At 38.9% G+C, this 13,925-nt stretch overlaps 1 protein-coding gene across 1 annotated transcript; it reads left to right on the top strand.

Annotated features, from left to right (window-relative positions):
• The first annotated feature begins 2,418 nt into the window (after positions 1–2,418).
• CLEC3A (C-type lectin domain family 3 member A) lies at positions 2,419–11,401 on the top strand. Its single transcript, XM_041770260.1, has 3 exons — positions 2,419–3,334; positions 7,765–7,848; positions 9,788–11,401. Exons 1-3 carry the CDS (start codon positions 3,220–3,222, stop codon positions 10,177–10,179), a joined length of 591 nt encoding a protein of 196 aa, XP_041626194.1. The 5' UTR covers positions 2,419–3,219; the 3' UTR covers positions 10,180–11,401.
• The last annotated feature ends 2,524 nt before the right edge of the window (positions 11,402–13,925 follow it).

Below are 13,925 nucleotides of genomic sequence, written 5' to 3'. Positions count from 1 at the left end.
ACACCAAGAGGTCAAGTTTGGGAAGGGGTGGTGGTATAGTGACAGGGAAAAAAGTGTGTGGAAAAGCACCGTGGGTATGGAAAGACAGAACAAAATACAGCTCAAAATTGGCAAAAGATCTCCACAAAGGAAGAACCAGGTGGATCTCATCAGGTAGGAGGTCCTAGGAAACCAAAGTAAGAAGTCTGATTTCATCATAGGTACAATGGCATTGGAGCATTTGGAGGGTTTTAAGTCAGAGAGTGACAATCCCATCAGTGACGTGTGGAGAATTCCCTCAGTTGGGTAGGGGCAGAGTGGCTGAGCTGGGCCAGGACAAAAGCTCTTGGTGATGTCAGATGAGATGATGACAGAAAAGAGGAAGCACCCATGTGGTGGTGGAAACCACAGCATTGCTGCTGACAAGGACACAGGGAAGGGTGTTGCAGGCAAAAAATCGAGGGGGGTGGCGTGGCAAGGCACAAATATTCTTCCAAGTTTTCAGAAATGGTCCCCTGAGTGGTTTGGGGACATGAATTGTGCTGGAGAAGAGTCAGGAAAAACAGACTTTTAAAAATCCATGGGATGTTAATGGGGGTAGAACCCAGAATTTAACTTCAACCATCACAAGTTTGAAATGTCTGAGACATCCAACTGGAGAGGTCACATGGGCCACTGGAACTGTCAATCTGAAGGAGGAGATCAAATTGGTCGGCAAATGTGAGAGTCCCAGACAGAGAATTGGAAGTCACAAGAAGGATTAAGATCATCTGGGGAGAGAGAATTGGAGATTAGAGCAGCCCCGGAGAGAGTCCTGGCAGTACAGCTAGGGAAGAAACGAATCCTCAAATATTTAATTAGAGCAAAAAGTGTGGGCTTCAGTAGAACTCTTCTGGATGCTACTGTAATGGTGGATACATGACATTATACATTTATTTTCCAAGACCCATGGAGCTTTACAACACAAATAATGAACCCCAATATAAACTATAGGGTTTAACTGATAGTAATAGATCGATATTCATTCATCAATTATAACAAATACACCACACAAATACAAGATTTTTTTATTTTTTTCTTTGGCTTTTGTTTTTTTGCAAGATGCTAATAATAGGAGAAACTGGGGAGGGGGGTAGGGCAGGCTCTCTCTACTTTCTGCTCAATTTTTCTATAAATCTAAAACTGTTCTAAAAAATAAAGTATTAATTTAAAACTAAGAAAGCATAGGCTTTGAAATCTGGCTAAAAGAAAACAAGTCCAAAAAAGCGTCAGAGGCTTCCTGGAAAGGAAAAAGAGCCTAAAACAATATAGATTTATTTTGAAGAAAAAAGGCAGCCTTTTCTTACAAATCTAGTTTGAATATAGCATAGATCAAAGATCCAAGAGAAATCATTAGCTTTCCACAGCTATTCTGTACCTCAAAAATCTCTTCTCAGAGTAAAGGATTTGAGAAGCTGGCAAGAAGTATTTTCAATCAATCATAAGATCAGTTGTAGAGCATTGATCCTTTTCCACATGCATATCAAAGCATATTTTTCACAGGCCAGGTCAAAGGAGAGATCTTCCAGGGTCAATCAAAACTAGGTTTTAAATTCTACTGCAATTCCCCTGGAATCTGATGGATGAACAAGTCCACTTAACTTTCCTGAGGTTCAGATTCAATCATCTATAAACGGAGAGAATACTTACTCAATACAATCCAGTCTATAAATGGAGAGAATACAAATCATGGAGTATTTTAGAATACCAAAGAGATCTGGTATTCCATGAGTTGCACATACTATTATAATTAATGGTAAGAATGTCATAGATGTTATTACTATTATTATCATTAAGCACTGGGCATTGTGCTAAGAGCTTGTAGCATTATCTCATTTAATCTTTCCTGGACAGTAGACATTCCTAGCTCCGTGTGAGAACAGGTTCAATGATTTACCCAAGATTACACAGCTGATAAATAGGTGAAATTAGAACTTGAACACAGCTCAGCTTGCTTCCACAATGCTGTCAAGTGCCTGCTCATAGAATGCCCAAATCAGTACAAGGAGTCTGCTTTATAAGTAAAATCTTTACTCTTTATTCCACACTTACATTGCTAAATTATGTCAGGCTTTTCTCTCTCAGCGGGCTTACTTCGGTGTTAATACGTGGGTAGGGTACAAAGAGGCTTTCACTGGAAGGCAATGAAGATAGATTAGACGGTGGTTTTCTCCTAAGATCCAGAGGGAATCAATCAACCCTTGGTTCTTCCTATGTTGTCTCAAAAAGAAAATGAAAGATAAGGGAAGTCCCTTGCTTTTGATACAAAAGTCAGTCTGGTTCCTAATACTTGTCCTAAAAAGCCCATTGTTAAGGTAAGAATAATTAAACCAAGTCTTTCACTCTATTATTCTCTTATTTCTATATTCCCTTTGAAAGTATTTTTTAAGTAGGGTAATTTCAAGGCAGAAAGCATTGGGTGATGGGGATACGCAAAACAGCTATAGTTGACATTTTACATTATTCTTACAGAAATAATTCACCATCTCAATTTTCTTTTCATTCTAAAGTGTGTTTCCCAAAACTGTAATTCTTGATGAATCCACAAAATCTTATTAGGAAGCCTTCTGCTTTATCATGGACTATCTACTTTGGCCAACCCTGTTACTCACTGTGAGCAAACCATTCCCAAGTTCCACTTGAGCTGTGTAGACACAGGAATGTGTGTATAACTCTGGCATCACATATACACATGCATATGCAGTAGCTGTCCTGGTTTTTTGGGGTGTGCTTTATTTATTTATTCGCCCCGAAAAAGGAATTGAATTTCCCAGAACATTAAAAGAACTGCAGAGCTCCAAATCAAGGGTGTAAATATTGGGGTCTTCACAGAGCTACTCCAAACTTTCTGCCCTTTAAATTTAAAAAAAAGGAAGACAAAGAAGGAGGAGAAGAAAGCAGGCAAAACCCTTAATCCCATAGTTAACTCTGATACCCTCTAAAAAGCGAGTCAAGTAGAAAATGTAACAGGAACATTAAAAACTAAAAAAGTCTAACATGAGACAAGAACAAGGGGCCACCTTATGCTGCGGCCAGCCGAGGAATTCAAACATTTCGTCAGCAGGATTCCAGCCAACCTTCACACGCACTTTTATAAAGCTGGCCCAGGCTCTCCAGAGCAAGATGTGGCTGTGCAGTCTTCTTGCCTCTTAGCTACTTCACAGGAGCTGGCAAGGTGGTCATCAGACTTGCCCAGGAGCCATGGCAAAGAATGGACTTGTAATTTACCTCCTGGTTATCACCTTACTCCTGGACCAGACCACCAGCCACACATCCAAATTTAAAGCCAGGAAGCACAGCAAACGCCGAGTGAAAGGTAACGGGGCTTTTCAGCCCAGCAAAATTCTAGGCTTGCCCAGTGTGGGGAGGGACTGGGCAATGTTCATTTCCCAACTCCTCCAGGAGAACTATCTCTGGTGATAGTACCATGCCACCGTGTGGATATGGCAACTCAGGGGACAGAGTGGCCTTTTAATTCTCTGGAACAGTTTGATATTTAAAGGAATCATGTGGCAGGCCTTTTTCTTAACAGAAAAAGGTTTTGTACTGCATAGCCTTTGTCAAGTAAGCTTTGCCACGCAGAATGCTCTTCAGAGGGATATGTGGATATCTGGTTTTTATGAGCAAGGGATCAAGTGGAATAGACTGATAATTAAAATATACTGTTTCATTTCTATACATAGTATAGCTGTTCAAATATATTTTGAAGATAACTATAATCTTATTAAATGTGTAGTCAAAGATATAGACCATTTTGTCACTGGTTATCATGAAGGTGTATTTTCACACTTCTGACAATATAAGGACAGTCTATACTGCATGTTTAAGCTTTTTCATGTCGGAGAGAAACTGAACCTCTTTTTAAACTTAAAAATATTTCAATATGCAAAGTTACATAGTGTTCGAAAACATTTTAATGCAATACTGAATCTCCAAGCAATCCTCAAATCTGAGTGGGTTGAACTGGGTTAACAAGCAAAAAAGAAAAAAACAGGGGTACGTGGGTGGCTCGGTCAGTTAAACAACCAACTCTTGATTTTGGCTCAGGTAATGATCTCAGGGTCTTGAGATCGAGCCCTGTGGGCTCCATGCTCAGCAGGGAGTTGGCTTGGGGATTCTCTCTCCCTCTGCCCCTTCCCCTGCCCACTCTCTCTCCTTCAAATAAATAAGTAAATCTTTAAGGGGGGGCACCTGGGTGGCTCAGGGGTTGAGCGTCTGCCTTTGACTCAGGCTTTGATCCCGGGGTCCTGGGACTGAGTCCCATATTGGGTTTTCCGCAGGGAGCCTGCTTCTCCCTCTGCCTATGTCTCTGCCTCTCTCTGTCTCTCTCATGAATCAGTAAATAAAATCTTTTTTTAAAAAAAGAGAGAGAAAAAAAGAAAAAAACAAACCTTGCAAAGAACAAAGATGATAGCAATTTATATGCTGAAACCATAGCAAGAGGGAAAAAGCATCAAGAGAGAAAGACAATGAGTGATGTTTTATCTTATCCTCTGAGTCATTTTCATTTTCTTACCAGCGTATTTCAAGGTCAATATATATGATACTATTTCCTTATCAATTTTATTTCATTAGTAATAAGGCATACAAAACATACCAACAAAGTGCAAGCCTGGACTTGACACAGTGTGGACGGCTGGTGGGTAAAAAGGAGGCTTCTCTTGGTGTGTCATGTTTTGAATATAATGAAGTGCCCTGAAACGGGGGCATTTATTTCTATGATTTAGATCTGATGCAAAGTTTCTTCAGTGGCATCTTTTTCCTTTATAAAATATTAAACATTCTTGGTATCTCTTTTAAATAGAAGATTAAAATACTTCTTGTGAGTGATAAACTAGATTGGTGAAGATGAGGGCAGGGAAGATACCGTGTGATGTGGCCTATTTTTACTGCTAGCATTTCTTCAGCTCTGGGAGGTAGAGGCAAAGCGTTGACTACCCAGTAGGGATGTGGGGAGGGATGTGAAGAGGAGACGTGTGTATGCTGTGGGCATGTTTCTGAAGTCATTCAGTTCAGGTCACCAAGAGCTCCCCAACGCCACCCCCAACCACACGCAAGTGTGCACACATGCTTTTCTCTGTTTGCTTTTTAACTGATGGGGCCATACCTCTTCAACATCATCCTCCCAAGGGAATTTTTGTGAGTCTCCGCTATTAGGTCCAAGAAAGCGGACTCTACAGCTGTAAGGGAAGCAATAAGCCTAAACTTACCAAATGCTTCTCTCCCCACTAACGCACACGCTTTTAAAACATTTTAAGCACTTGAGAATTTATGAAATCAAAAGTGAAAGCCAAAAAAAAAGTGAAAGCCATTTTTTCTCTCCCAGCCCTCTTCACAAAATTACTCACTATTACCTATTGGGAAATAATATTCCCAGAGTTTTTCTAGAGTTTTTCTAGTGCCCAATTAAAACCTGTTTTTAACCGAATAAGAATTGGCTATTCATTTATCTTATCTATTGAATCTTGGATAACTATCAATGTAAGAGATATATCAGTCCTTTTAATGACCCTATGATATTCCACTGCATAGATGGGTCATTATTCATGTTATCTATTCTCTCTTGATGAACTTCTGTGTGGCTTCTAATCTATCTTTTTTGATCCAATGCCTCAGTGAACTGCTTTGTGTACATATACTGACCCCATACTAGGTAGGATGTTATGATACATCTCTAGAAAACTGCAGGTTCAACACATTTTCCAACTGTTTCCCAAAATAATAGCATCAACCCACGTTGCTCCCATCTTCAGTGTATGAGAGTGACCATTCCCACATACCTTGACAACTTAACATTGACTCATCAGCTTAAGCTCTGTCAAGGTAACCAAAAACATCTCTCTTAATTTGCATTTCTTTAATTGTTAAAAAGGTTGACATTTCTTTGGTTGTCAATGAGGTTGAAGGTATATTTCATATGTCTACTGGTGATTTTCCAGGAATTTTTTTGCATTTCTATACCGAAACTACTTTTGGAGAAAAACAATAATAAAATGAAAGGGAGTTTTTTGGTTTTTTACTCAAAATGTTAATTGGGTGACTTAGCTCAAAAACAAAATTTCCCTGGCCTTTAATTCATAGGTCTCAACAAATTACGTGTTGCACAAATGAATACAATTTAATTTTTACATTGAAGTAGTTATTCCCTGTATTCATTGTAGACAAAGCACATCCACATTTGTCACAAAGGTTAGAAGCAGACGCCAAGCCACCTGGATAATGATTTCCATAATGATCTCCCAGGAGCCTAATATTATTCATGTCTTCATGTTAATTACAATACTTACAGCTTCCCTGTAGAGGCCACATATTTATACAGAATGGAGCAGGAAGCTGAGAGGGAAGGGGGATTGGCATTGGTATGGCTGACAACTTGAAACTTGGAAGCAAGTCTTTAGTGGTCTTTGTGAACCAGGCCTCCAACAGTTGATGGTTTTCCATTCTGAATGTGCCCTTATATTTATTCTGGGTTGAATGGTCTCTTTGAGGAAATTCTTGGGTTATTATATTTCTGAGCTGAGCTATTGGATGCTTTCAAAATTGATGTGCATTATCAAGTGAAACAAGAGGTGGGGTCCATCCCTGGATACAGCAGAAGGCATTCCTAACCCAATGTGGAAACACCTGGCTTGCAAATCACATGTTTAAGAGGATGATAAATCAACATGTGTGGATTTAGTATTGTGCTGAAAAATCCAGAACAGAACATAGATTCCCCATAAGGCAAATAGATAATGAGGCAGATGGGGACAAACCATACCAAACTTTAAGCATCTTCTATGTCCAAGGCCATGTGCTTGGGATCAGGCAATTACTTTGCAGGAGCAGATCAGAAGGATATGAAAGCACAGAATTGGAGTAAAAGATATTCAAATCCCGACCACACCTTATGAGCTGGCGGGCCTAAAGCAGGTTAATTCGGCTTCCTGTGCCTCTATTTCTTCTATGAACTGAGGATAGTGAGAGTGTCTATTTCACAGGAATATTGAAAGAATTAAGCCCCTACTACACAGTGCATGATGGCTTTTAATATTTTTGTCATTTATTATGGTTTATTATAATTCTTGACTTTGAAGAGTTCAAACTGTCAATTTCTAAGACAGTCCCCATCAGTCCTAGAATCTTGTTTATTCATTCAACTATGAGCAGCTATTATACGTCAAGCATTATGTTAATCATCAGGAGCACTATGGATAGTAAGACACATCGAATTAAGTAAAAATAATTATAGAGAAAAGTTCTCCCAAGAAAAGTAAAGGCTCAAAGAAAGAGATCAGTCAGACAGATGCTAATATAGAGACAATCACCATAGAAGAGTTTTAGAAAAGATATTTCAGCTCAGTGAGGAGATGGACAAGAACTGGAGCAAGAGTGTTCCAGGCAGGAGGAACCCAAAAGAGTGGATCCCAAGATGACATACCTCGCTCTAAGATGCTCTGAAAGTCAACTTTGCCTAGTCATACTGGTCTGATGCCTGAGAGGGGGAGAGTCCCACAAAATGTGGCTGGAAAGGTATAGCAGCCCTGTTTCAGAGAAGGACCATTTAGTACGATTACCACAACCAAGTTCTTATGAATATTCTTGACCAACTTACTTTCATGCATTAATTTCCATGTACGCTTGGCCCAGTTTCATGAAAAGCACCCTCAGCTTAGATTCTGGGTTCCAAAGCTTTATTTTATTTTTATCTTATTTTAATCATGCTTTCCATTCCTCCTACCCTACCCCACCCTAAAATATCCCCAGAAAAGGATGGAGACCTGAAGACTCAAGTTGAAAAGCTCTGGAGAGAAGTCAATGCCCTGAAGGAAATGCAAGCCCTACAGACAGGTAAGACCCAACGTATCAGGGCTTTGTCTCAAAAGACAGAGGAAAAGAAATCATGATTTTCCAGCAATTCAAACTATACCCACAATACATGTCAAGTTCTAAGTGACACTCTTTAAAAGAGAGATTTTCAAACCGAGGATACCTGGGTTGCCCAGTTGGTTAAGCACCTGACCCTTGGTTTTGGCTCAGGTCATGAGCTCACAGTCATGACATCCACATTGGGCTCCACACTCAGTCAGCAGAGTATGCACAGGGTTTTCTCTCTTCCTTTCCCTCTGCCCCTCCCCACCTCAAACAAACAAACAAACAAACGAATGAATCTTTACAAAAAGAGAGAGATTGACAAGCCAGAGAGGTATACAGGAGAAAGGATCCAAAAGCTGGGGAGACAATTGTTTTGGGAAATCAGCTTGATTTTCCACTCCTTTCTCCTATATATAGGTGGTATAGAAATAGAAATAGGCATCTGAATAGTGCATTTTAAAAGTTTGTCCATAACTCTTCTCTAATAGGCAATCAAACAGAATTGAAGCAAATATTCATTGGTGAAGATACTTAGCATTCATTAGATGTTTACTAAGTACCCACTGGGAGATCTGCTGAGGTTCAACTAAACACGGGATCACAGGACTCAGTCTGACCACATGGAGGACCAGATGCAAATGGAAAGCCATTGGTTAGAAGCACAGCTTGGCATTCCTCTTTACACAGGAGTAGAGCTCCCAACACCCTGTGCAGCTGTACATCTCTCTTCCAGGAGTTACCCTCCTTGGCTCCCAGGGGTTAAGGAAAAGAGAGCCACACTGGGTGGGTTCAAGAATAGCCCTTGCTCACAAGAGTTATACCTCCAGGATCCAACACCTCACATAGCAACTCCAAAAGCAGAACTTCAAGGGTCCTGCAAGAGACCTGTCCAATTATAAGAGTTACTGCTTTTAGGGAAGACTAAAGTTATGGCTTTCCATCAAGGATTTATAACTCCCAGGCCAGCTTTGTGTTACCAGTTCAAGGTCATTTTTACCACAAGCAACTTTGCCTAGTCATACTGGTGACATATTCCATTTATCAGGTTTCCAGGAAGAGAATACAAAAGCCAAAGGAAGATTAAATGCCCATGAGGAAGGCAAAAGAGTTTTATTAATGCCTTACCCACAGCTGGGCACTTTAAATACATTACAAACATTAAAACATTAGTCTTCCAACAATTTATGAGATAGGTACCATTATGATTATCCTCATTTTATAGATGAGAAAACTGAGGCATAAATAAAAAGTATTTTCTCCAACAATTACACACCTAGTAAATGTCAGAGTCTGGTTCTCCAGACTTTGCCCTAAAACTATCTTTATGTTTGGTTTATCCTGAATAACCTAAACAATATTACCAGGGCTGAGTTACCTGCATAATAAAACCACTTTCTTTCCATATGTCAATTCAGACTCTTGTTTTTGTTTGTTTTCTTAATAATTATGAAATACTAATACTTTAGTTCCAAAAGTTCCAAAGAAAGCAGCATACAATAGAGCTACACAAAGAAACAAGCATGTGTATACCAAAGCAGCATGAAACTAAAAATGTCTTGAGGGTGGGACAGACCTGAGTTTATGTAGTTATGATCTTATATGCTACGTAAGTTGCATTTTTACACACAAAGTCGTTATAAGTAACAACTTCTATTAGGCCTCAATATCCTGATACGTAAAGGTGGGAGAAATAAAATCTCACTTTATGGGATTATTGTGATTATTACATTAGTTCATTATTATAAAGTGCTTGGCACAAGGTCTGACACATACAAAATCTCCAATAAATGTTAATTCATAATTATGATCACACATCACTATAATTAATAGTAATATTAACTACTATTTTCCAAGTCCAATCCTGGATGTATAATACGCAAAAAACACTAATATACCAAATTTCACATCTTTACAGTCTGTCTCCGAGGCACAAAAGTTCACAAGAAATGCTACCTTGCTTCAGAAGGTTTGAAGCACTTCCATGAAGCCAATGAAGACTGCATCTCCAAGGGAGGAACCTTGGTTATCCCCAGAAACTCTGACGAAATCAATGCCCTCCGAGACTATGGTAAAAGAAGCCTGCCAGGTGTCAATGACTTTTGGCTGGGCATCAATGACATGGTCACAGAGGGCAAGTTTGTTGATGTCCATGGAGTCACCATCTCCTTCCTCAACTGGGACCACGCACAGCCTAATGGCGGTAAGCGTGAAAACTGTGCCCTGTTCTCCCAGTCAGCTCAGGGCAAATGGAGTGATGAGGTGTGTCGTAGCACCAAGAGGTACATATGTGAATTTATTATCCCTTAATAGACCCTTCTCAAAAATGCAAGATTGATCACGATTTACAAGCTGATGGTTCACAAGAGTAAGTAAGAATTGTCACATGGGCATCTTTTGTGTCCACAGGTAACCAAGAGTCAGCCAATTTTGCTACCACATTTCACTGTGATTTTGCTGTCTATGGAGTATAGGAGGTCAGAAATAATGATCCAGCTATGTGCACAATGTTAATGTGGCTTCTGCAAAGTGGGCTATCTAATCCTTCCCACTTTCCTAAGCCCTCTCCTTTGTACAGAAACCAGGTCTGTTAAAAACACAACAGCTACCTGGAAGATTTTCTCTTGGAAGTTTAGTCTATATTTAATTGATGAGCATTCTCTAAATCAGAAATTCTGGGGGCGATATAACCCAGAAATCTCTTAGTCTGATGCCCGATTTGTTCCATCCCAGTCATAGCATTTTGCTAGCCCATAAACCTTTCTGAGTCAGTGCATCCCCTGGTGGGACCTGCATCCTGTCTGCCACATCAGAACATGGGTATCTCAGAAATGTTCTGATTTAACTTTGTTTTCTTCATGACCCTCTTCCTCCACCATATACACACCCTGATTTTGAAAATGCCCGGTCCAGTCCTGAAAGGGAATGATAAAACAGGATATTTGGCCAATTTGTAGTCCCAGAATTACATTACTATTTCTGACTTGAATAGGTAACACTAAGGCAAACTGTATGGGAAAATAAAGTAGGAAAAAAATATGTTTACTTTTCCCTTGCTTTAGTATCCTTATCCTCCTAGATGAAATTGAGGGTTGATATTATATATGTCAGTTTCCTTTACATACTTTATGTACTTATATATGTGTAAACAAGCATATATTGAAGTCTATTAGGGGCAATCTACCTTTGGAGGTTGAACATTGGATTTAAATAATATTATTTTGGAGTCATACATCTATGCAATATTTTATTCTGTCAAGTGCTATTTCCATTAAATAGTTTAACTAGATTGTATAAAAATAACTTTATTGCCTAACATGAAATTACAAAGCTTAGGCATAGGGGAAATGGGCTTTTTAGAAGCCAGGAATTCTAAGTATATTCTGTTCTTCAAATAAATGTCATTTTCTTCTTTAAATATTGAATATGTTTTATGAACAATATCTTTCTTTGCAAACTCGAATTACATGTGCTTGGAATTAAGTTTTAGTTTTTTTTCACTGCACAATAATAAAGCCTGAGTTCTGATCGACGTGGATGTATTTGGATGTTGATTAGTTATTCAAACTACGTTAGTTTATATCAAACTTGGCACAATTTGAGGGAAGGAAATACCCTAGATCTGATCGAACTGATGATTTAGATATCTTAGGAGAATAATTTTATGTGACAATAAACAGGTAGTCTGAAGAGAGGAGGAGAATATTAAAAAAGAAAGTTGTAAAAAAAAAAAAAAAAGTTGTACCTACAGTTGTTTTTGGTAGGCCCTGACTAATCCCCTATTCCAACACAGCAGAATTTCCCACAAAGATTATGACAATAATGAAATTAATAGACATTGATGGTAGTAAAATCTCATCATACTCCAGGTATTGTGCCAAATTTTATATAATTCTCATTAATCTCTATAACAAACCTGGGTATTAGGCTCCAGAATTATTTCATTTCATAGAAAGAAGAACAAACTGAGAAAAGAGAGATACTAACTTGTCCCACATCACCCTCCAGGAAGTAGTGGAATTGTGCCCAGAACCCAAAAAGTTGACTCAGATCCTACTTCTTTGGCAACTATGGAAGAACTGTGACAATGTCAAGCCTGTTCAAGTAGGCAATGAAAGTGGACTCTAATTCATTCTCCCAGTTTCTGTCATTTGGGATAACATTTTGGGCAAACAACTGACCTTGGTAAGGCATTCAGTCTGAGGTTGTTTCAAAAGGGTAAATAAAGACAACCAGGGTTCATACAAGTCTATGTCAGAGTTTGGGTCTCCAGGAGATGGGGCATATAGCTAAGATGATCCTTCTCCCGAGTACTCCAACCAGAAAGATCAAAATAAGCTTAATTCAAAAGAACAGATGAAGGTTAGTGAGGGGAAATCACAAAGAGATTAGCATGAGGAAGAGCAGATGGATGGGAGACAGAGCAAACTGGAAAGAGTAGATTAAGAAATTATCTGGTTTGCCCAGAGCTGAACTCATGACCTCGACTTTATTATTTGGCCAATAAATTATCCAAAAACCATACCCACAAGATTCAATAACCTAGATTTCCCTTTAGTCTATTTTGCTTTTTGGATACTATTTCGCAAACAGTTGATCTTCCGGCAAGATTAATAAATAGGTCTTAACTCTTAGGTCAAATTTTCTTTTTTTTTTTTTTAAAGATTTTATTTATTTCTTCATGAGAGACACAGAGAGAGGCAGAGACATAGGCAGAGGGAGAAGCAGGCTCCATGCAGGGAGCTCAATGTGGGACTCAATCCCAGGACCGTGGGCTCACGCCCTGAACCAAAGGCAGGTGCTCAACTACTGAGCCACCCAGGTGTCCCATCTTAGGCCAATTTTTCTGTCTCCATGAAAGTTACCAGACTAGGCAGAGAATGTAGACAAACATCCTGAAGCTTGGTGGAAATAGTGCCCTAAGCAATTAGTAATATCTCTCACGAGCTCATGGTATGAGAACATCAACATTTACCAACATTGTCATCCCTAGAGTAAACACTTGGCTTCCTGAACATATCAGTTATAAGCCAAGCCCAATGGTTAAAGTCCTACAAGCCTTCCAGGAAGCTGATTTTAATCTATAGAGCAGTGCTTCTCAAACTTTCTTGTGCTTACAAATCATCTGGGAAACTTGTTAAATTGCAGATCCCGAGGGTCTGGGCTGAGGCCCTAGATTCTGGATTTCTAAAAGCTTACAGTTGAAACCAAGAGTACTAGATCACACACCATGATCTGAGAGCAAGAGCCTAAAGCTTTACTTGCCCAGAGACAGTCTCAGATGGACTCCTGCAAGTTTACTTTTCTTTAACTCAAATGTCAAAGGTAAGACCTGCAGTTCATCTGAATGAAGAATAATACTGAGAACAATATTTTCTACCTACCACAGATGCTGCTATCCATATCATTAAATGAGGTACAAGGTAAAAATCAATTAGTTAAAGGAAATATCAATAAGAGAGGCTGGATTTCATGATGTGAAGGAAGACTTACTGCAATGATCAATGATTTCTTTCTCTTCCCTAGCACTGCTGAATAGCATTTCTTAAACTAAAAATAAAGAGAATTATAGTCTTTCCTGCTTTCAGAGTAGTGAAACCTAATCATATTCTCACCAAATAAAACACATGTAATGAATGAAGAAGCCTACAAATTCAGCTAGTCAATTAGCTCATTTAATCTAATGTCAGAAATTCAGAGGATAGCTACTAACTATAAAGCACTTTGCTAGGTAATATTGGAGAGACAGAAAAGTGAATTATGGTTCCTAAACTCAAGGATATAACAACATGGCACATAGGAAGAGAGCAAGACTGACTACTCATTGGAGTCTAAGAAGAAAATATTAGTACCTCTATTTATATATGGAAGTAAGTGGACTATAGTTTACTACCATGTAGTTTTGCCTAAATTGAACACCATAAAATGGTCGGTGATTTAAATAAGTTTTTGCACAGAAACACCAAATTGAATTTATGCTAATTATGAAAAACAAAAACAAAAACAAAGACACATGCACACATATGAGCAAGCACAGCTGACAATTCTACTCCTAG

This window comes from Vulpes lagopus, chromosome 10 (assembly GCF_018345385.1).
Source record: "Vulpes lagopus strain Blue_001 chromosome 10, ASM1834538v1, whole genome shotgun sequence".
Taxonomy (NCBI): domain Eukaryota; kingdom Metazoa; phylum Chordata; class Mammalia; order Carnivora; family Canidae; genus Vulpes; species Vulpes lagopus.
This window is presented reverse-complemented; position numbering and strand designations above follow the sequence as displayed.